The 21411-nt window shown below is 50.7% G+C and overlaps 1 protein-coding gene across 4 annotated transcripts in view; it reads right to left on the bottom strand.

The window, feature by feature from the left end:
* Window positions 1-7743: 7743 nt before the first annotated feature.
* The window catches only part of Extl3 (exostosin like glycosyltransferase 3), a 46089-nt gene continuing 32421 nt past the window's right edge, over window positions 7744-21411 (bottom strand). For 3 of the 4 annotated variants that reach the window (XM_032918220.1, XM_032918219.1, XM_032918218.1), the window contains exon 4: window positions 15249-15755. In XM_032918220.1, the coding sequence (XP_032774111.1) occupies window positions 15494-15755 (262 nt within the window). In that variant the 3' untranslated portion in view covers window positions 15249-15493. Of the gene's footprint in view, window positions 10390-12317; window positions 12447-15248; window positions 15756-21411 lie in introns of those variants that run through there. The other variant, XM_032918221.1, reaches the window with a different exon arrangement.

Below are 21411 nucleotides of genomic sequence, written 5' to 3'. Positions count from 1 at the left end.
CCGTTACTTCTGCATAGTCTTCCATAGCTCTCCTTGTCTGCCTATTTTGAAACAGGGTCCTGACATACATCACACTGACATCACCACCGTGTCTGTCTGTCTAGAAGTCTTTCCCCAAAGGGTTAAAGCTATACTGCTATAACAAGTGACCCCACACATGGCAGCTTCAAATCTTCCCTTGCAGCTTTGGGGCTTAGCCAGAGCTCCTGGCCCCGCTCAGCTGGAGTTCTCACGCTGGAGTCACCTTTCCCCACAGCTGGATGTGGGGCCTGGAACACAGAGGCTGAGTGAATGTCCCAAAAATGGCCAGTTTGTGGCTCCTGCCCTCTACATCCTGTGAGGCTCGGGGCAAGGAGACGGGACTGCTGGTCCATTCCTCCCAGGCAAGGGTACACAACCCCTCGTCTCACAGCTTCCAGCCCACAGCCTTGTGATTATCCTGAAAAGGCAGGAGTTAGCTTTTCCAGATGGTGTGAATGACCAACAGGAACCCTCACTGTGACGGTGCACTGAAGAGCTGAGCAAGCTGGTAATGAAACACGGTTTCCCTCCCAGACACCAGGCACCAGGACAGGCTGCTGGCTTGTGCTTTCAACCACCTAAAGGGAGGTGGGTAGATGGTGCGAGCTTTCAGGTTCTCCACAGTGGGGTGACACATCCATTCTGAGCCTTCGCCAAGGGTGAAAGTAACCAGCTGTGGTTCTGGATAGCTGAATCTGGACAGGCATTGCAGAACTGAACCAACGAAGGCTTGTGCCCTGCACTCCTGCCAGATCCTGAGCAGATCATGAGCATGATCCTGAAGGTTTTACACTGCAGTCCCCACAGATCGTGTGCCCAGAAGGTTTCAGTCCTGCCACGAAACAGCTTTCTGTGTCCGGCGTTGGCGTCTTAGCGCTGTAGGTGTCTGAGTGGTGTCTTTACCCAGGTCCTGTCAGTGAGCTGCAGTAACACTGCAGCTCTCTCACATGGGGACTAGAGGATTTCACCCCGTACACTCCAGTAAACCTCAGGTTAAGTGCAAACTGTGCTGTTTTCCTGATACACAACTGTGAATCTACCACAGATGAATAGAAACCTAATCTATTTTTCTAATTTTTAATTCTTCGAATTTCACTTCATGTACCCCAATCCCACTCATCTCCCTGTCCCTGCATTCACCTTCTGCCCTTGCGATCTCCCCCACAAAAGAATGTAAGATAGAATAAAACAAAAAAGCCATCATGGGAGCTTTAATGTGTCCCAGTGTGTCACCCAGCATGCCCTTTTGTCCACACTTCCTTACGAGCAAACGTTCACCAGAATGAGTCTGTTTCGGAGCCTCTGGGTTCTGCCACACCATTAATGCTGGATCCTCACCTGGACTCCTGTGTGTCCTGTCATTGCCCTGTGTCATGGAGTTGCTACAGCTCTGGACCTACAGGACTGGCTCCGTCACAAACTCCACCTAGATATTGGAGTGGCCAATGGGAAGCCCTGAGTCTGGGCCTGGTGGTAGCCGAGTTGGTCAGCCTGCCCGCTCTCCTGCCCCTGCACCACCAGGGTGAACTGGCCAGCACTGCCCCAGCTAGCTCACCCAGAGCTGCAGTTGCCAAGAGGCAGGGTCAGCTCTCCTGCTCTCAAGATGCCCTGGGACCAGCTCACCAGCACCGTCATTCACCACTACAGCCATCGCTACTGTACTGCCCAGGCAAGGCAGCCAGTGAGGGTGGGGGACACACCTCTCCCTACCCCAACCCCCACCCCATGGCAATCAGGCCAGCTCCCCTGTACTCATACCTGGGGCTGGGTCACCTGAGCTTCCCACCCCCCTTTCACCCCACCATCCACCATCAAGGGGAACTGTGCTGCCCAGGCGAGGGGCAGAGCCAGTTCTGAGTGTGGTGGCCAGCTCAGCACAGTGCCTCAGGCAGCAGTCCAGACCAGGGACGTCTGCACGGCCTTTGGTGGTAACATGGGCCTGGGACATCAAAACAGACCCTGGCTGTGACAGGACCACAGACCTAGATATGGGCCGCTCCATCAAGCATTGTGGGCCGGAATGTTCCCATGGCCTCAGGTGGCAGCCCAGGCAGGCCACTCAGCTCAGCATGGGTTCCCCACACCCCCCTACGGCATGGCCCTCAGACAGCCAGTTGGCCCTTGGTAGTAACTTGGGCCACAGACCCCCAGGATGGCCTTTGGCAGCAGCCTGAGCCGGGGCCTCACCATGGCTTCTTCAGCCCACTTGCTCCTCACCACTATCAAGTCTCCAGTCCCACCTTTCTCTCCCATCCCTTCACTGGGTAGGTCATCTGTCCCACCTCTCCATCACACATTCATGCATCATAGTGGTTCCCTCAGCCTGCACTTGGGGGACTATCTTCCAGCCTCCCCAGCCAGTGTGGCCAGGGCGAGCGCTTGGGTGTCTTTCTTTAGGCTGAGCCCAGGCCAGCATGGCTGGGGCAGGCGCTTGGGTCCAACTTAATCTTTATACTGTACATATTACCATCTAAAATGCAAGGGTAGCTCACACCTGCAATTCCAACACCCAGGAGGCTGAGGCAAAAGTATTAGGCAGAAGTCCAAGGCTAGCCTGAGAGACCTAGAGGTTTCCAGCCTCACCTGTACAAGATATGTATGACCATATCTCAAAAATTTTAAGACATATTTCCTAATTAAGTAACTGCAGTACTTTTATACATTAAAAATAGTGACCTTTTATTTTACACACAGAGACCTTCCCAACCTATAATCCTGTCCCTCCAGGCACCAGTGAGCACAGATTAAGCCCCTGCACTTTCTCTGTAACTTCATCTCAGTGGAGCCAAGGGCTCCCTTGAAGGGCACAGAGGAGCTCATTCTGAAGACCTTGTGAGGGTGACACTAAAGATACTGTAAGAAATGTTGTTTTTTTTGTTTTTTGTTTTTTGTTTTTTTTCTTTTTTTGGAGCTGAGGACCAAACCCAGGGCCTTGCACTTGCTAGGCAAGCACTCTACCACTGAGCTAAATCCCCAACCTGTCAGAAATGTTTATGAATTACAAGCCCACACTAAAGACTGACCTAATAACTGCATTTGGTCCCTGAGAAGCACACGATGGAAGGAGGAAGCCAGTTCCTGAATGCTGCCCTCTGACCTCCACATGTGCACTGTGGCACGAGTCCTATCACAGGTAAATATAGCCAACTTTTTAAAATTAAAGAATTACAGCTCCATTTACCTTTTCTGGTGGTCAGTTTCTTAGTTTCGTAAATTTCATCACTATTTAAGCTCCCTGTCATTCACCTCTGCTCTAAAATGACTTCCTGATTCAGTAGACAGAGGAAGTTGGAAAAGTGTCTGCAAGCCAAAGCTAGCCACGAACTAAGAACAGTTTAAAATGTAAAGAGAGAGAGAAATCACATGACCCACAATGCTTAAAAAAAAAATCAGTTCCTGTTCATGTGCTGTGGGAATGTGTGAATCCTGATGCTAGGAGGGTGAACAGTATGATGCCCATGTAACAGCTCCCACCAGGCACAACCCCATATGTTGAAACTCCAGACAAACATTCTGTAGGAGGCAGAGTAGAGGAGTAAGATAGAATGTCACTAGGTAGATAGATGAACACCACCACACACTCTGGTTAGAGGAATTGGGGCTGGCTCATGGACAAGCCAGCCCACCCAGAGATGCTGAGCTAAAAGGAAGGGAATGGCCACATTCCCATCGTGGGGACAGACAGTGTTGTGCAGGGAGCTAGGACTTCCCTGGGTAAGCCCCTGACCAATGTGAATAAACAGATACAGAGCAAGGCAAGTACTGGCCACTACCCAGGAAAGAAGACCCAGGAAGAGAGAGACCCAGAAGCAAGTCCAAGTATAGCTAAAAGGGAGAGGATGTCATGATCAATTTCAACATAAAAACAAGAGTGCCTACAAGAAGTGCACATTTAAGACGGGATGAAAGTAACTGGATGTGGGAAGACACACCATGTGAACAGCAGTGTACCAGCTAAACAGACCAGGGCAATGTTGCCAGAAACGACAGTTCATCAGGGAGATAGAATCACGGCCATGTATCAACAGTGCTGAGGGGCGAGCTACAGAGCTGGAGATTTGATGACACTAATTACTAAAACAACCGAAGCAGTGAATTTATAAATGAGCTAAACAGAACTCTCCAGCCTTAACCCGGGCTGCAGTTCTTGGGCACAGTTCTCCAGCTGCAGAAGACACAGTCTTCAACAAGAGCGTGTGGTGTTTCTGTCATGAAGACCGTGTGCCATAGAACGAGTCTTTCTATAGGTAAGATACTCCTGACAACAGTCACCAGGGTAGAATTACAGTCAAAGTTTATAAACCTGTACTTTCAAGCCTGTAAATATTCACAGAAACTAAGCATGCTAATAAAAATAACATGTGGGTCAAAACGATATCCCCCCAGTGAACTAAAAAATCACTCTGAACTGGAGCTGGGGAGGCAGTTCAGTCTGGAAAGTGCTTCCAACGCAAACATGAGAACACGACGGTTTCCCACGAGGAAATCTAGATATGACTGCTTGTGATCTCAGCATGAGGGAGGTAGAGATGGGGTGAGGAATCCCTGGGGCTAACTGGTCAAACAGTGCTACTAATGGACCCCCAAAGCCCAGTAAGAGACTGTGACTCAAAACACAAGCTCCGAAGGAACAATACAAACTTGATCTCTGCCCTCTCTGTGTAAATGCACACATCTATACACACCCACAGAAGTATTCACAAGGACAAGAGGCCAGAGCAGGCTGGGATACTCCATCTCAAAAGAGTTAAGACCTTGACACTAGTGCCAGTTGTTGGCCAGGGAAACCTCAGAGGGTCTAAATAACACAAGGCTCTAAGCACCCTCATGGCTGCCCAGCTGAACTATATGGTGACCCCTCATGGCTGCCCAGCTGAACTATATGGTGACCCCCTCATGGCTGCTCAGCTGAACTATATGGTGACCCCTCATGGCTGCCCAGCTGAACAATATGGTGACCCCTCATGGCTGCCCAGCTGAACTATACGGTGACCCCCCTCATGGCTGTCTAGCTGAACTCTATGATGAGACCCTGTTGCTGAAGATGCCACATGCTTTGGTGACAAGAGCTACAGAAATCAAACCAAACCTGCCCCGGAACTTGCCCTCTGCCAGCTACCTTTCATCCATTGGAAAATACTATGTGGGCTGCTAAGGGAGGAGAACATCAAGATCTTAACTCTGTAAACCAGTACCAACCTGCCACATGAACTCTGCCCACATACACAACAGTGGTATGACTGCTATAGGGGTAACCAGCTGCTCTGTGATTGGATCTGATTCCCTCCATGGGAGAAAAACCTATGCCTGGTACTGTGAACCTGGTCAAAAACATGGCTGGGGAAGTCATAGACCCTAGGGGCTAACTTACTACTGCTGTTGTAGTTAAGTTGACATGGTGTCAAACTGCCAAAGGGCTACACTGGGACCCATGGACAAATGCTATTAATCAATTAAGACAAAAGCCTTAATCAGAGCCTCTGTCCATAAACGACGACAAACACTAAAACATAGCTGATGAAGGTGTTGAGAATAGGTAGCCTAGTGTCCACTCTTAAGGCTCTGTGAATATGGCAGAAAGAAGACGGAGAGAACGGCTACAAAATGGCAGCCATCATAGCCATGAACTCAGCAGTTAATTACCTGTCTTGACCTGTATAAGACTGGCCATGTCTGCATCAACCACAGATGGGGGACGCTACCCCTCTCTCTTAAACTACTGGAGATTTGGAGAGTCTAGAAGAGGAGTCATTATCTAGCTGTGTACTCACTGGTCAGCCCATCAGGCTCCTGGACAGTGTCATACCACAGTCACACAGAGCCCCCTGATTAAACTCAGCTGGGTCACAAAACAAAACAAGGTGTGGGGGTGTGAAAGGGGATACACAGAGGAAAGAGTGACAAGAGGGGGGGCAGGTAAGCGATCAGGTGAGTTACACACACGTATGAAAGTGTCAGAGAGCAACTTTAGTAAGAAAGGCAGCATGTTAACGTTTAGAAGATGCTTACTTACCAACACAAGTCTCCAGGAAATGTGGCCTGAACTTTGAACCCAAGACTGGCAGCACCCCCAGGCTACTGAGCATATGGAACAAAACAGCCCTCAGCAAGTACAAAATGTAGCCATCACTTTCAGAGGAAGGTCTCCCGGAGCCTCAGAAAACCGTACAAACATGTGCCACCCAATGACCGTGCTCACAGGTACTCACTGCAGAAAGGTAGGGGATCCCCAAAAGAGCCTGCTCGTCAAGTGTTCACAGCAGCCTTATTTAGAATAGCTGAACTCAGGAAATGGCCCAAGTACCCGAGATTTCCTTAAACTCCAGGCAATCCCCCTGCCTCTTGAACTACATACAGGTCTGGTACCTGGCTTACTCGTCCTTGAAACACACAAATGGCTGACTTCAAGACAGCCACCCCATTTCACCCTTCCTGCTGTCTCCCTGAGCAGGTCTGAACCCCACCCCACAACTGTTCCCAAGGTCGCTAAATGTCTGGGTATGTTGGGAGCAATCCGGCCCCACTCTGCCTGTGCTCTCCCCCAAATTGGCCATAGGTTCAGCTTGTCACATTCATCAGGGGCCCACATGGTTTCCATGGGGCTGTACCCCCAGATGCTCCTTCAGTGGGTGAAGTAGAGCATCGACATCAGCATACACAGCTCAGGCAGCCATCAGGGTTGCTCTGTTTGGAGACACAGGGCAGGAGCCGCTTCTCAGAAGACACTTCATGGCGGCTGCAGCATTTGAAACACAGGTAGAGCCAAGCAGTTTGCTTTTAGTCAATCACATCTGTTCACGTATGCGAGAGTGGACTTGACGCCTTATGGAAAGTCTGCACCTGGCCAAAGGCTTTGACCCCTCTAGTGCTGTGGACAGCGCAGTACGTGAGCACACATAGTCCACTGCAGAGCCCACACCCAAACCTCAACATCCATAACCGCTCAAACACTTGAGTGACGGTGCCTCTTCCACTCTCAGCATCCTGGGCAAGGAGTAACAAGACCTCCGTGAAGTCCCGCATCTGCACACTGTTGACCTGTAAAGGTCCAATCAGTCTTAAACGGCAATGCCCTAGGCTCCTGCCTGCAGAGCCAGAACAGGGCCTGCCACTCCAGGCCCTTCCTGGGTTTCCACCTGTCCCCTCCACAGCCCAGGACAAAAGTTACTCTCAACCCAGAAATTCTAAGATGCAGACACCAGAAGCCTGTGATCTGACATGGGGACTCCTAGAGGCCATCCCTGCCAAGTCAGCACAGGACACACAGCTCATTTAAAAGGCTGATAGGAGCCAGAGATGGCTCCGACGGTAAGAGACTTGTTGCTTTTGCAAGCATCGGACTTCAGTTAACAGCACACACATCAGGTGGCTCACAACTGTCCCCAAGTCCAGCTGCAGGAGATCCAATATTCTCTTTTGGCCTTTGCAAGTTACTGCACACATGTGCTTATACACAGACATAGCCACACACACACACACACACACACACACGCACACAATAAAAATTAAACATTTTTTTAAAGATTCCCACAGTAACAGGGTAGCTGGTGAACAAAATGGAACACTGGCCGACAGCCTGGGCTCATGCTTGCCCAGCTCCCTTATCCTCGGGCTGAAGCTGTGTGCTTCCATCCGGCCATGTAGAAGCCATTGAATCAGGCAGGCACCTTGACACAGTTAAGTCTTCTGTTCTTGCTGAATAGCAAAACACCTCCGAACAGCTTGAGTTAAAGTCTCCATTTATTTTGTTTTTTACAAAAATCCAACGTAAGACCTTTGTGCTCATGGTTTGGAAGGGGCAGACAGATGGACAAGTTATCAGAGCCACCCTGGGCAGCCCCACCCCCAGCTGCATGTTCGCTAACAAGGCCACCCCAGACGGGAGCATTTGAGGTGGTCCACCGGCTGGAGGCACCCTAGGAGACTGTCACTCTGTGGGTGGCCCTGGATCTCAAGATAAAGAGCAACTGGAAAACAAAGCTGTCCTGGCACTGGAGCTAAGACCAGCCGAGTGTGACCTGTTAGGAATACGCACTAGGAGGTGACCATGATGAGCAGCATCAAATACCAAGCAGGTTCCCCACACGTGTACTGGCACAGTCATTTCCAAGCGTGTCCCCTAACCCAACCCAAATCACAAGCAGGGTCCAACTTTCTCTGCTTCTTGCCTCGGCAGAGTCCCTCAGGTGCAGTCATCGCTGTCCACGCGTGCTGCTGGGTCCTTCAGTCAGTGTTCCCACCAGGCTCAGAGGTGCTATCCCATTGGACACTCTGACATTGCTCTCCCGCAAACGCATTTCAGTGATACCCATGGGGGAGCCATAGCTTTCAGTGCCCCACAAAGGGGGTCCTACCACAGAGACGGACTTTCTTATTGGGTGCCACAGCACCATTTACAACCTCTCAATGGAAAGAAACAAGACGACAGGGACGGGGCTCGTGGCAGAGCGATTGTCAGGAAGTCCACCCACAGCTCTGGCTTCCATCCCAGTACTGGGAAAGGAAAGAAAAAGATAAACAGCAGCCACATACTCAGCGCAAAAAACACCGCACTCTTTGGCTCCCCTGAGGGAAGAGGGCTACTGCTACAAGGACTGGTGAGAGGACAGAAGGTCGGGGAAGGACACTCCGTCACTGAGTTGCCAAGAACCAAATGTCCCAGGCAGCCCTGGCGTGAGGTTCCAGAAGACCCAGTGGAAATTCTGCAGCAGCCTGGCCCTGCTGGGCTGAGGGGCTCCCGGGGCCGTGCCAGCCCCACTGCAGGAGGGATCTAGAGAGAAGTCAGGACAGCAGGCAGAGAGGACCCCAAGCTGCAGCACACAGTCAGGGCCTAGGAAGACGGGACTGGCTTAAGGCAGGTGCATGACCAGGACAGACTGAGCTCTGATTCAGTCGCTGGGGCTGGGGCACAAGTCGCAGGCTGAATCCCTGACACAACAGTTTCCCACGGCCACTGTGCCCCAAGGTAGCTTACTTCACTTTCAGCCCATCAACAGCCATGGAAAGTGGTAACTTGGGGTGAATGCCTGTTAACGTCCACCGCAGACTAGGACTCACCCAGCAAATCAGCCTCCAGGTTCTAGCACACCCCAGACCTTGAAGGCGGGGCTTCCTATAGCCAACATGGCATTGGGGTCTAAACCCCACAGGTACAGGACACAAGAGGGAAGGTGAATTTCACCTAGGTGTTCTTTCCAAGGCGCATGCCTTGCAGTAAGACTCTGGAAGCCTCAAAGGACACAGGCTGGTTCTACACCAGATGAGCTCCCAGCCAGCCTGCTAAACTCCTGCTGTCTCCTCTGAGAGAGACAAGTACTACGGGAACCAACCACCAGCACCCTGCACCCTGCACCAGGGTCACCCAGAGGGTGGGCTAAGTACAGGTCTCATCTCTGCCTTACTGTTTGCCTCCTCATTCTTTCTCAAACACAAGAAAGAACGGAAGCCGGGTGACACGTGAGTGCTGACTGATTCCAACCCTTTAGAGCGTCTGGAGCGCGCCGGTCCCCACTGTGCAGCCCCCAGCAGGAGAAGCTGTGAGAGCAGCATGGAGGCATTGGGAAGAGGCTGGAATGGGTCAGGAGAGCCAGCCTAGGCCAGGGCCATCCCGCTTATTTCTTCTGCAGCCAGTGTCCCCAGGAGGGTGGGGCCGCAAATGACTGTCCAGGTAATGCAGGGCCAGGACCCTCTCTAATACATGGCTGGGTAGGTCCCTCCCTTGGAGAGATTGGCAGAAACTTCAGGTGCACCCCGGCCCACCAAAATGTGTGTGTGTGTGTGCATATACATGTATATACACATATGTGTGTACATATACGCACATATAAATAAGCCTTGGATGGCAGATGTGAAACTCTCTCTTTAAATAGTAAATGCTGTTCCTGAATTTAAAAGCCGGGAACCAGCTGTCCCGGGCTCATGAACAGTCCTCAGTGTTCGCCATTAGTCGGTGCCCTGAGTCTGCTGACCAGGATTCCAGCCCAGTGCGGCTGACTTCAAAATAAAGTCAGCCATCCCTTTCTACTCTCCCTGCTCTTCTCCAAGCAAAGGGCCTGGGCCCTGCCCCACTGATGTCCCCAAGGACCTTCAGCACCTTGGGGACCTTGGGGGTGACTCCCTCACTCTGCTCACTGTCTTCTCCTCAGAACTGGCAAGGCCCTAGATGAACTTGAAGCACTTGGTCTTGTCATGGGGCAGGCGGGTCTTGAAGAGCACAGAGTCCACCCTAAACTGTGTGTACAGGAGAGGCATGTAGCCGTACACCTTGACAAAAAAGTTGATACACTTGTGCCGCTCGTGAAAGTGAGAGTCATCGTGGGACAGGGCCTGAGGGCACCCCGGGCATCGAAAAGTCCACCTCGATGTCACCTGGAAATGGGAGAGAAAGAGCAGGGTGAGAACACAGCGTGTCAGCTGACAGAGTCTTACAGCGTGGCCGAGCCAGCGCCATGTCCACCGTGGAGCTGCCGGGCAGCCAGGGAGGATCCACAAACCCAGCACACAGGCAGCCTAAACAGTAACTGGGGTCTTTGCTGCGTCACCACACTTAACAGACAGCAAAGGCTCAGCATGCCAGTGCTACCAGGCCAAACCAGTCCACTCCAGCATTGATTTATCTTGGTGGCCCAGTATGAGGTTGATACACAGTTGTTTGTTTCATCCATGTTTTTCATAGCAAAATACTGGAAAACTGGCCAAAATGGAAATAAATAATTCTAAAATTACTCATCCACTGAGAAAAATGTTTAAGAAAATTACATTTTAAAGCATTAGAAAATGGTCAGTCTATAGATTATTAAGATTTCCAACAATTAGAAGAATGTAAGTAACATATGGCGTTGTCACACGGGGCTGACCATTAGGCAACCCTCCTCAGTTCTGCTGGAGACCTGAGCATGGGACTCAGCAGAATGGGACCTGGGCGGAGGAGACAGACAAAGACGGTGGACAAAGGTCTTCTTCTCAAGCTCAGCTCTAAGCCGGAGGGGACTGCACACCTCTGGCCATGTCTGAGGATATCATATGTGGGACTGAGGCAGGAATTTAAGTTGCTTGTGTGCCTGCACAAGATGCTCATGGAGCCTAAGCTGGTCTCAGTCAGGCAGTGATCCCAGCACCCAGAGAAAGGACAAAGCCCTCTGCAGCACTGCAACAAGGTAGGCACGGGAGCAAGTGCAGGCAAGGACCTGCAGAGACACAGGACAGTGCCAGGAGCACTCAAAGCCAGGATGACAGTGGCTGTGAGCAGTGTGTACGTCCAGGAGAAACTTTCCAGAGACACACAGGAACTACAGACATTTCTCCTAGGAGCGTGAAGAGAAAACCCAGCAAGTGAAAGGCTCTGAAATTAGAGCCTGGAGCGGAAAACACTGACAAGAAGATAGAATTATGAAAGCAAGATGAGTAAGAGACATGGAAACGGTGTAAGGTCATGGAAGGTCAAAGCAGACAACCCTGGTCCTGGAACAGACAGACAGACTGAAAGTCAGGGCAGAGGAGGTGTCACGGCGTACGAGGACTCAGTGCAGGCTCACACTGACATGAGCATGTGGTGTGAGACAGCGCTACTCCGTCTCACAGCCCTCAGATCTGTTTTAACAGAGAGGTTAGTGGAAAGGGTCACTTTCCGGGCCAGCTGCACTGTTCAGGACGCACACTCAGATACAGAGCCTTGGCTCCTCGCTCCATCCCACTGCTCTCCCACCAGTTCACTACAGCGACACCACAGCAAGTCTCACCCTACATCCACTGCGTCGCTGGGCAGTCCTTCTGCAGGGGCCGTCCTCATTTCTATTTTTAATTATTCGTATGTACGGGGGGTAGGAGTGGGTGTGCATCATCAGACCCCCTGAGCCACACAGCATGCATTCTGGGAACTGAACTAGGACACAAAGGAAGGCTGAAGGCCACCACTACACAGCAGTGACCAGCAACTACTTTGATATGTTGCAGTCACTATGAGGTGACAAGAATACAGCTCTGACTTCTTTCTTTAACAAATCCGTCAGTATGTCTACCCTTAGAAAACACTGCTTGCTTCAGGAGTGAAGGAGAGATGTGGGGAGTAAAGCTGTCCCACCCCTCACGCCCGCGTCCTAGCTCCCACAGTCCTATCCACTGGCCTTGGTGCACAGGCCTTGTCTTACAGCCATGCATCACTCCTGTGTATGTGCTGAGGTGTCCTTGTGTACCTTACAGAAAACTCTGAGCTGTGGCTCTGTCACAAGCTGCACTAAGGCAAAACGGGAAGAAGGAAGTGTGCAAGCACACACCTTCCCCCAGGTAACAGGCCGTACCTTGATGGGGGGCTTCCGTGTGATGTGGGAGACAAGGAAGTTCATGGCGATATCCTCACAGTTGATATACTCGTCCACCATGTCTCGGATGGCCTGGGGCATCACATAAGAATACAGGTAGGCATAATACTGTCGGGAAAGAAAGGATGGAACATGGTTAAACCTTCTTTCACTTTCAGCAAAAACCATGCGTGGCTCTAGGGGCTGCTGGGATGTGTGAGGAAAGGTACCCGGGGTGGTCCCAGTGGGGACACACTACTGGTGTTTAGGGCCTGGGAGCAGGAGCAAATTCGAAACAGATCTTCACTGCGAAAGAGGTCATGAGTCCGCTTGCTATCTCCAGTCTACAGGAAAGCACCGGAAGGCCCCACCTTCACAGAAGCCAGCTCAGCGGGCTGAGACGCTGGCGAAGGCCTTCTGTGGGGGGCTCATCTCGGAATAGGGATTCTGTGGTACTAGGAATGGACCAGGCCTCTTGCGTACTAAGGCAATGCTCTACCATGGTGCTGCGTGGGCCTCCATGGTAAATGCCAGGTGGGTGTGCTAACCTACCTGTGATTGCGGCCTGGGAAGGCGGAGGAGACAGGATCCAGAGCACACTCGCTACACCAAGCCAAGCCTCATCTGCAAGCTCTGGGTTTCACCGAGACCCTCCCCCTCAGTGAATAAGGTAGAAACGTGATCAGGGATAATTTCTGACATAAACCGTGGGCCTGCACAAGCATACACATACACATGCATGTGTCTGTACACATCCAAATAAAACCAGCAGACACTTACACATACATACCACATCAACATCTGGAGAGATAAATTTAAAAAAATATGAGTCTTGTGGTATTTTAAGTGTCTATAATCGTGTTCTTCAAACTCAAAAGAGCTGGAGCCACCACAGAGCAGAGCATGTCGCATGCCCCAGCTTAGCTTGATGCTGGGCACCGGCACAAAAGAAAGGGACTGAGAGGCGTGAGCCTTTAGTCCTGGAAGGTGGGCAGCAGAAGCAGGCAGATCTCTGACTTCAGGTCAGGGCCGCCCTGGTCTCTGAGTAAATTCCAGGATAGCCAGGGCTATGTACAGAGACCATGTTTCAAAACAAAACCATATAAACAAATAAATGGAAAATGAGTGTAGAGTTAACACCTTACCCCATTTATCCACGACAACTGCACTTCAACAAGTAATGAACATAAAACCTGAGGTGGTTTGATTTCCCTCACACATCCCAGCACATTCAGCTCTGACCAGGCACCACCGAGAGCTCAGGTGCCACAGAGGACAATGGTTATGCTGCAGATCAGAGGAACTGTAGGAGGGGAGCCAGGAGCAAACAACAGCACACACAGACGTAACAGCACACACAGACGTAACAGCACACACAGACGTAACAGCACACACAGACGTAACAGCACACACAGACGTAACAGCACACACAGACGTAACTGCAGGAAAGGCGTGATGGCCGAAGATTCCTGCACTGTGAAACCTAGTGTGGAACCTAACGTAATAACATCTCTGGGCAAAGGTGGCAGAGCTCTTGGACAGAGTTCCACAGTGGACCCTACAGTGGCAACCAGTCTGAGCCACGGGAGTGCCAGGCTCCAGCCTGACTGAGCCATATGTGGGTGTCAGTGCTGAAAGTGGACACTATCCAACGAGTATTTGATCTCGTGCCCTCAGCTGTCCAGAGAGAGAGCCAATGGTCTACAGGCAGTGCTCGTGGTGTACAGACAGTCCTCCTAGTGTACAGGCAATCCTCAGGGTGTACAGGTAGTCCTCCTGGTGTACATGCAGTCCTCCTGGTCTACAGACAGTCCTCCTGGTCTACAGGCAGTCCTCCTGGTCTACAGACAGTCCTCCTGGTCTACAGACAGTCCTCCTGGTGTACAGACAGTCCTCCTGGTCTACAGACAGTACAGACAGTCCTCCTGGTCTACAGGCAGTCCTCCTGGTCTACAGGCAGTCCTCCTGGTGTACATGCAGTCCTCCTGGTCTACAGACAGTCCTCCTGGTGTACAGGCAGTCCTCCTGGTGTACAGGCAGTCCTCCTGGTGTACAGGCAGTCCTCCTACAGGCAGTCCTCCTGGTCTACAGACAGTCCTCCTGGTGTACAGGCAGTCCTCCTGGTGTACAGACAGTCCTCCTGGTCTACAGGCAGTCCTCCTGGTGTACAGACAGTCCTCCTGGTCTACAGACAGTCCTCCTGGTCTACAGACAGTCCTCCTGGTCTACAGACAGTCCTCCTGGTCTACAGACAGTCCTCCTGGTCTACAGACAGTCCTCCTGGTGTACATGCAGTCCTCCTGGTCTACAGACAGTCCTCCTGGTGTACATGCAGTCCTCCTGGTCTACAGACAGTCCTCCTGGTCTACAGACAGTCCTCCTGGTGTACACACAGTCCTCATGGTTTACGGGTAGTCCTCCTGGTGTACAGGCAGTCCTCCTGGTCTACAGACAGTCCTCCTGGTGTACAGACAGTCCTCCTGGTGTACAGGCAGTCCTCCTAGTGTACACACAGTCCTCATGGTTTACAGGTAGTCCTCCTGGTCTACAGACAGTCCTCCTGGTATACAGGCAGTCCTCCTGGTGTACACACAGTCCTCCTGGTTTACGGGTAGTCCTCCTGGTCTACAGACAGTCCTCCTGGTCTACAGACAGTCCTCCTGGTCTACAGACAGTCCTCCTGGTGTACAGACAGTCCTCCTGGTGTACAGGCAGTCCTCCTGGTCTACAGACAGTCCTCCTGGTGTACACACAGTCCTCATGGTGTACAGGCAGTCCTTCTGGTGTACAGGCAGTCCTCCTGGTGTACACACAGTCCTCATGGTCTACAGATAGTCCTCCTGGTCTACAGACAGTCCTCCTGGTGTACAGGCAGTCCTCCTGGGGTACAGGCAGTCCTCCTGGGGTATAGGTAGTCCTCCTGGTGTATAGGCAGTCCTCACAGTTTACAGGCAGTCCTCCTGGTGTATAGGAAGACTTGGTCTTGACTTTATTTCAGCTACCCTATGTATGCTTTTTGTTCTGTTTTCTTGCTTGAGATGGGGTTTCATCGCACAGCCTAACCTATCCTCAAACCTGTGATCCTCCTACTTAGCTACAGTAGCACTGGGAGGCCACGTGTGGGCCGCCATGCTTGGCTTCTCTAAGCACCTTGCTCCTTCAAATACAGGGATAGCTTACTTCTGGCGCAGAAGGGCCACAGAAGCAGAAAGGCTGGTGTGAAGGCAGTGTTCTTTCCCACAGAAGCTGACCTTTACTAAGCTCGGAGCACTGACACAGTCTTGTTTTCTTACCTTGTGAAAGAAGGCAGCGCCCGTCAGCACCATGGACAGCTCACAGGAGTAGTTGGAGTTGTAGAGCCAGGACTGGTGAGGGATGTCCCACGCATGGTACCGGCCAGGGAACCCCACAATGCGATCACGCGCCTCTCTCCACACCCTTGAAAACACACTTAAAATGAGTGCTTTTAACTGGCCTGCCTAAAACCCTTAAAGACTTTCCCATTTTTCCTTTTATTTCACTTTTTTAAAAAGAAAATTAGGCACAAACAAAACATATATATACGTGTGTGTGTGTGTGTGTGTGTGTGTGTGTGTGTGTGTGTGTGTGTGTGTGTGTGCGCGCGCGCACCCGCGCGTATGTTACCATCAATGACCTGCTTATCACCCTACAAGTTTCCAGTAGGGAGGTCACACGGTAAGAAGCCCCAGAAGGCCACATGCATAACAATCTGCTAATAAGTGGAAGATGCCAATTCCTTCCTGTTTTGGTTCTTTAAAGATGTGTTTTTAATGATCATGACAGCCTAGTTCCACAGAACATGTATGTAACTTCTCCACCCTGAGTCCCTGTTCTCCCTGCAAGAGAGGGCACACGTGAGAAGTGCTCAGAAGCCACAGGCAATCACTGTGGTGGAGTGCGTCCATTTCCTAAACTGAGCAGGGCCTAGGGGGAAACCCAGTTGTGTAAACCTGTCCACAGACCATCAAAGGAGGACTCTGTTGAGAGAGAAATGAGAATGAATGAGAGAATATCCAGCACAGCTCTGAGAAATCTGAAGAAAGTTTAAATATTTTATTGCTAGAGTGTGTGCAAGTGTTGGTGTTCATGAGGGGCATGCAGAGGTCAGGGGACAGCTCTGTGGCATTGGTCTTTCCTTTCCAGCTTTATGTGGGTTCTGGGATCAAACTCAGATCACTAGGCTCAGAGGGAAACAACCTTTACCTGCTGAGCCATCTTGCTTGCCCAGGAGAACCTTTCACATCATTTCCAAATTTATAACTAAGTCAACACAAATACAATTAGTTCCCAGTTTCACCAGCGGAAATTGGAGCAAAGCTGGCAGGGTCTAGACGGCGGCAGAGACCACAGCTGCCTGGAGCTCCTGAGCCGAGTCAGGGCATGTCAATCCCTGAAACAGATCTCATTTCAGAGACTGTGACAGACACTGATCTAACAGACGAGAACTCACAGCTTCTAGCACAAAACAGAGCCTTACCAGCTTCCTTTTTGAAATGCTGGAATTTTTTTTTTCTTTTTTTCAGAGCTGGGAACCAAACCCAGGGCCTTGCGCTTGCTAGGCAAGCGCTCTACCACTGAGCTAAATCCCCAACCCCAAAATGCTGGAATTTTTTATTGTGACAAAATACCATTTTAATCTTTTTTTCTAGGCTATACTGTTCAGTGGCATTGAAGACACACAGTTGTGCTGCATCACCAACATCTGCCTCCAGCCCCGCCCCCCCAGTGGAAATTAAGTTATGCTGAGACAGTAACTCCTACCTCGGCTTCCTAAGCCTGGCTCGCTGCATTCTCACTATCCCTGTGAACCCGACTTCAGCGTCTCACATGAGCAGACTACACAGTGTCCTCTCCGTCTACACGTCTGACTGTTACACGTGCTTCTGCGTCCAACAATAAAGCTTCTGCACAGAGGAGCCAGCAGAGTGAAGAGACGGAACGGGACAGAAGCCCTGCCTGGTCCACAGCCACACTGGTAAATATAAAGAGCTCAAAAACTTACACATCAGGGGCTGGAGAGAGCTCAGCGGTTAAGAGCACTGGCTGCTCTTCCAGAGGTCCTGAGTTCAATTCCCAGCAACCACATGGTGGCTCACAACCATCTGTGATGGGGTCTGATGCCATGTTCTGGTGTGCACAAAGACAGAACACTCGTGTAAATAAATCTTTTAAAATATATATATACAACAAAAATGGGCAGAGTAAATAACTGTAAATAAATACAGAAAAATGCAATCAAATTTACCTTGAGATTGCACGTTACCCAGGTGGAATGGCTATCATCACGAAAACAGAAAGTTCTAGTGCGGGAGGTATGGCACACAGGAAGGAGTGAAAATTAGCCCAGCCACTTATGAAAGCAGCACAGCGTTAAAGTACAAGCCCGGGCCATACCACTTCCTGCCCTCAAGTCAGCTTCCTACAGAGACAGTTTCCTGTGGCATGTGATAGTGGCCTGGGTGCCCGTGCCTCAGTGGCTCAGACACGGTGTGGTTCTCCTTCAGGTGGGAAGAATGAAATCCTGGACGGAACTGAAGATCACCACGTGACATGAAATAAGCTAGACACAAAGACAGATACGATTCCGATCACGTGCTGAAGCTGAGGGAAAGGACATGGAGTTAAAGGAACAGCAGTGGGGTGAAGGCAGAGAAGGGGTAAAGAGGACAAATATGCAAAAAAACCATCCTACGGGGGCACAGAAGGGAGCTTCGCACAACCGACATAAGCTAATGAAATAGAAACAAGGCAGGCTGTGTTGGGAGCTCGTGTCTGTGCCTCCCTCTCCGGCCTACAGGACTTGGTTGGAATCCAGTCCTAGAGACAATGTGTCAGTTCAGTTCTTGAGGCTAAACCCCACGTTCTGAATGACCTCTAGGAAACAGAACGACCTCGAGGAAACACACAGAAAGGATCCCCTACTCTCACCATTCAAGAAAGGTCAAAAGCCCACTGATGACAAAGGAGGCCAGCCCCTTCATGAATTCAAACTCCTCAGGGCATGGACTCAGTCTCTCGGTCATTCTTGGGACCCCGGGTTGCGTCCAGAGCTCCCAGTCAGGCCTTAAGTGTGTCTCGCCACATCGCACTACAGCCCACTTCCCGCCACAGACACCTGCAGTGGCAGAAACCAGGCCTGAAGCTCTTCCGGACGTCTCTCCTTTTATAACAGGGACAGCAGCAGCTGCTTATCTCCGTGGGCAACACAGCCCAGTGCAGCAGGACTCTGCTTCTCAATCTCAGATAGCAACAGACTTGCTTCAGTGACCAGCACACACAGGCTGTGGTGGGGTTGTGAGGAGAGAGGGAGAGATGGGGAGAAGGGTTGGTGGGGGTTGGGCGGATGTGTCAGAAGTGTGTCCAGGCATTCTCTACAGGACTCATGGTGGACCCAGAAGTAAAGACTATTTCTGTCACCTATGCTGCTGTGTTCAAAGACCTAAACAAAGGTAGCCCAAAGCCAGGCGGGTGGTGTACAGAACGGAAGACAGGAGGACTCCAATGCAGGCGACTCCTGTGACTTGCCTAAAATGAACAACTACTTTTCCCCCAATTTATATGGACAAAAACTGACCAAATACAATAAAAATGGTTTTGTAAATGCTACTGAAAGCACAAAGTGGACATGGATAAATTAGAATTCATCAAATTTTAAAACTGTGCTTCAAAGAATGCCACACGGAGATGTAAAGATAGTCCTGAGTGGGAGACGTCCCGTTCTCTCTGACATGCACTGACAACACAGCAATAAGAAGATAAACAGGGACTGGAGAGGTTGCTCAGTGGTTAAGAGCACTGGCTGCGGGGTTGGGGATTTAGCTCAGTGGTAGAGCGCTTGCCTAGCAAGCGCAAGGCCCTGGGTTCGGTCCCCAGCTCTGAAAAAAAAAAGAGCACTGGCTGCTCCTCCAGAGGTCCTGAGTTCAATTCCGAGCAACCTACATGGTGGCTCACCACCGTCTGTGAGGGATCTGATGCCCTCTTCTGGCCTGCAGCTATACATGTACATTAAACAAGCAAACAAGAAAGCAAGCAACCTGTGCTGTCCATCCTTCTCTGTCTACTTGACTCTATCTGGAATCAGGTAAAATCCACAAATGGAGGGGCACACTTGTGAGGGATTTTTTCCTTAATTTGAAGTGGGAAGATCTACTTCTGACCTGGATCTTTGAGGTATGAAGGCACATCTTTAAAATGAATCTTTTGAGCTGGAAAGACCCACCTTTTATCTAGGCCACACCTTCTGCTGGAAGGCCATATAAAGGACCTGGAAGAAGGAAAGTTTTGCTCTCTGCCTGCTCGCCCTTGCCTTCTAGCACATCTGCCCCTCTCTGGTGTTACAGCCTATACTGTACACACTGAAGACCAGCTGAGAGATCCAGTCTGAACTACCGACCTTTGATTGATATCTGGCTACTGTTAGACTAGCTGGACCACAGTCTGTGAACCATCCTAATGAATCCCCTTACACATAGGGACGCCCACTCTGTACGCTGTTGCTCTAAAGAACCCTAATATACAATCCAAACAAAATCAGGCAGAATATCCAAATCAACATTTCTCCAGTGAGGGTGTGCAAGTGGTGAACTAATTCCTGGTCACATGAAGAGGTGCTCAGCATCAGAGCCATTACAGAGAACAAATCAAAACTGTAGAGTGGAGCTGGAGAGATGGCTCAAGCCATAGCTGACGTCTGGCCTCCATACATGACACACACGCACGTCGCATGTGCAAACACACAAATCTAGCATGGACTATACCGAGTGACGTCCACTTAGAATAGCCATAAAATAAAAATCAGTAAATGCATGCACTGAAAGGGTATGGGTGAGTGGCATGCTCACTCCCTGCTGGAGTGTGAACCAGTGCAGCCACTGTGAAAAGCAACCTGTAAGTGCTCAAAGCATCCACCCCACAGCCAGGGATGGACCCGGGAGAAGGAAGTGTTCCTAGCCAGGCAGCATATGATGGGCACAGCATAGCACTGTGCATCACAGCCAAGCGGAAATGACCCAGCTGTCCATTAGTGCCACTAAGAAAGACCGCACAGGCCTGCCACTGTGCGCCTTTAATCCCTGCACTCAGAAGGCAGAGGCAGGCAGATCTCTGAGAACTCAAGACCAGCACGATCTACACTGCATGTTCCAGGCCAACCAGAGCTACACAGTGAGACTCTGCAGACAGAAAGCGCGGCCCGCCCATACACAGGGAACAGAACTGTGCTGAGACAGACGGACAGACGGCCCTAGAAACTAGGATGAGTGGAGAAAGCTGTTGGGTTTCAGGCCCAGGACAAGGGGCTGAGGTGCGTATTTTACAAACCAAAGCAAACCTGGCCTCCAGCCTCTCCCAGCATCCCTCAGTTCCTACCTGGCATGCCCTGCCCCCACCGCTGAACAGGGGCCCAGAGGCTTCTCCCTATGTAATGTAGACATTTTGTGCTCTCTCTCTCTCTCTTCCTTCCTCCCCTCCCCTTTCCTCTTCTCTCTCACATCTCTTTCTTTCTCCCTCCTCTACCCCCCCCACCCCTTTCCCATGGTGACTACCCTGGCCTTGGTCCTTGGGGCCAGAGAACTCGCATGCGGAGAGCAACTTCCTAACAAACCTTTAGTATCATCTTATCTGGCTTGAACTGGCTCATTTCACCACCGGCAGCCGAAACATAACTTATCAAAAGCCATTCACGGGTGGCCTCTCACGCCCACAGAGACAAGAACTTAGAGGAGTTGGAAGGTGACAGAGCCACCAAGGATGGATTCAGTTTCTGGGCGCTGGGATTAAAAGCTGCAACACCATCACCAGGCAATGATGTGTTCTAAAACATCTACCCAAAATCTACCCAACTCTAATACCTGGATGTGTAAACAGGATTGTATATGAATCATGTAAGTGTCACCAAAACTTAATTTCAAGCAAAATGTTCACCCCTGGGTGTTACCACTGAGGCAAGTCTAAAGCAGTACCCAACTAGTACAGCACCCCAGCTAGTACAGCACCCCAGCTAGTACAGCACCCCAGCTAGTACAGCACCCCAGCTAGTACAGCACCCCAACTAACTGTTAATTCATGTACATTT

This window comes from Rattus rattus, chromosome 12, assembly GCF_011064425.1.
Source record: "Rattus rattus isolate New Zealand chromosome 12, Rrattus_CSIRO_v1, whole genome shotgun sequence".
NCBI classification, from domain to species: Eukaryota; Metazoa; Chordata; class Mammalia; order Rodentia; family Muridae; genus Rattus; species Rattus rattus.
Note: the sequence above shows the minus strand (reverse complement) of the source record. Positions and strands in the feature narration are given on the sequence as shown.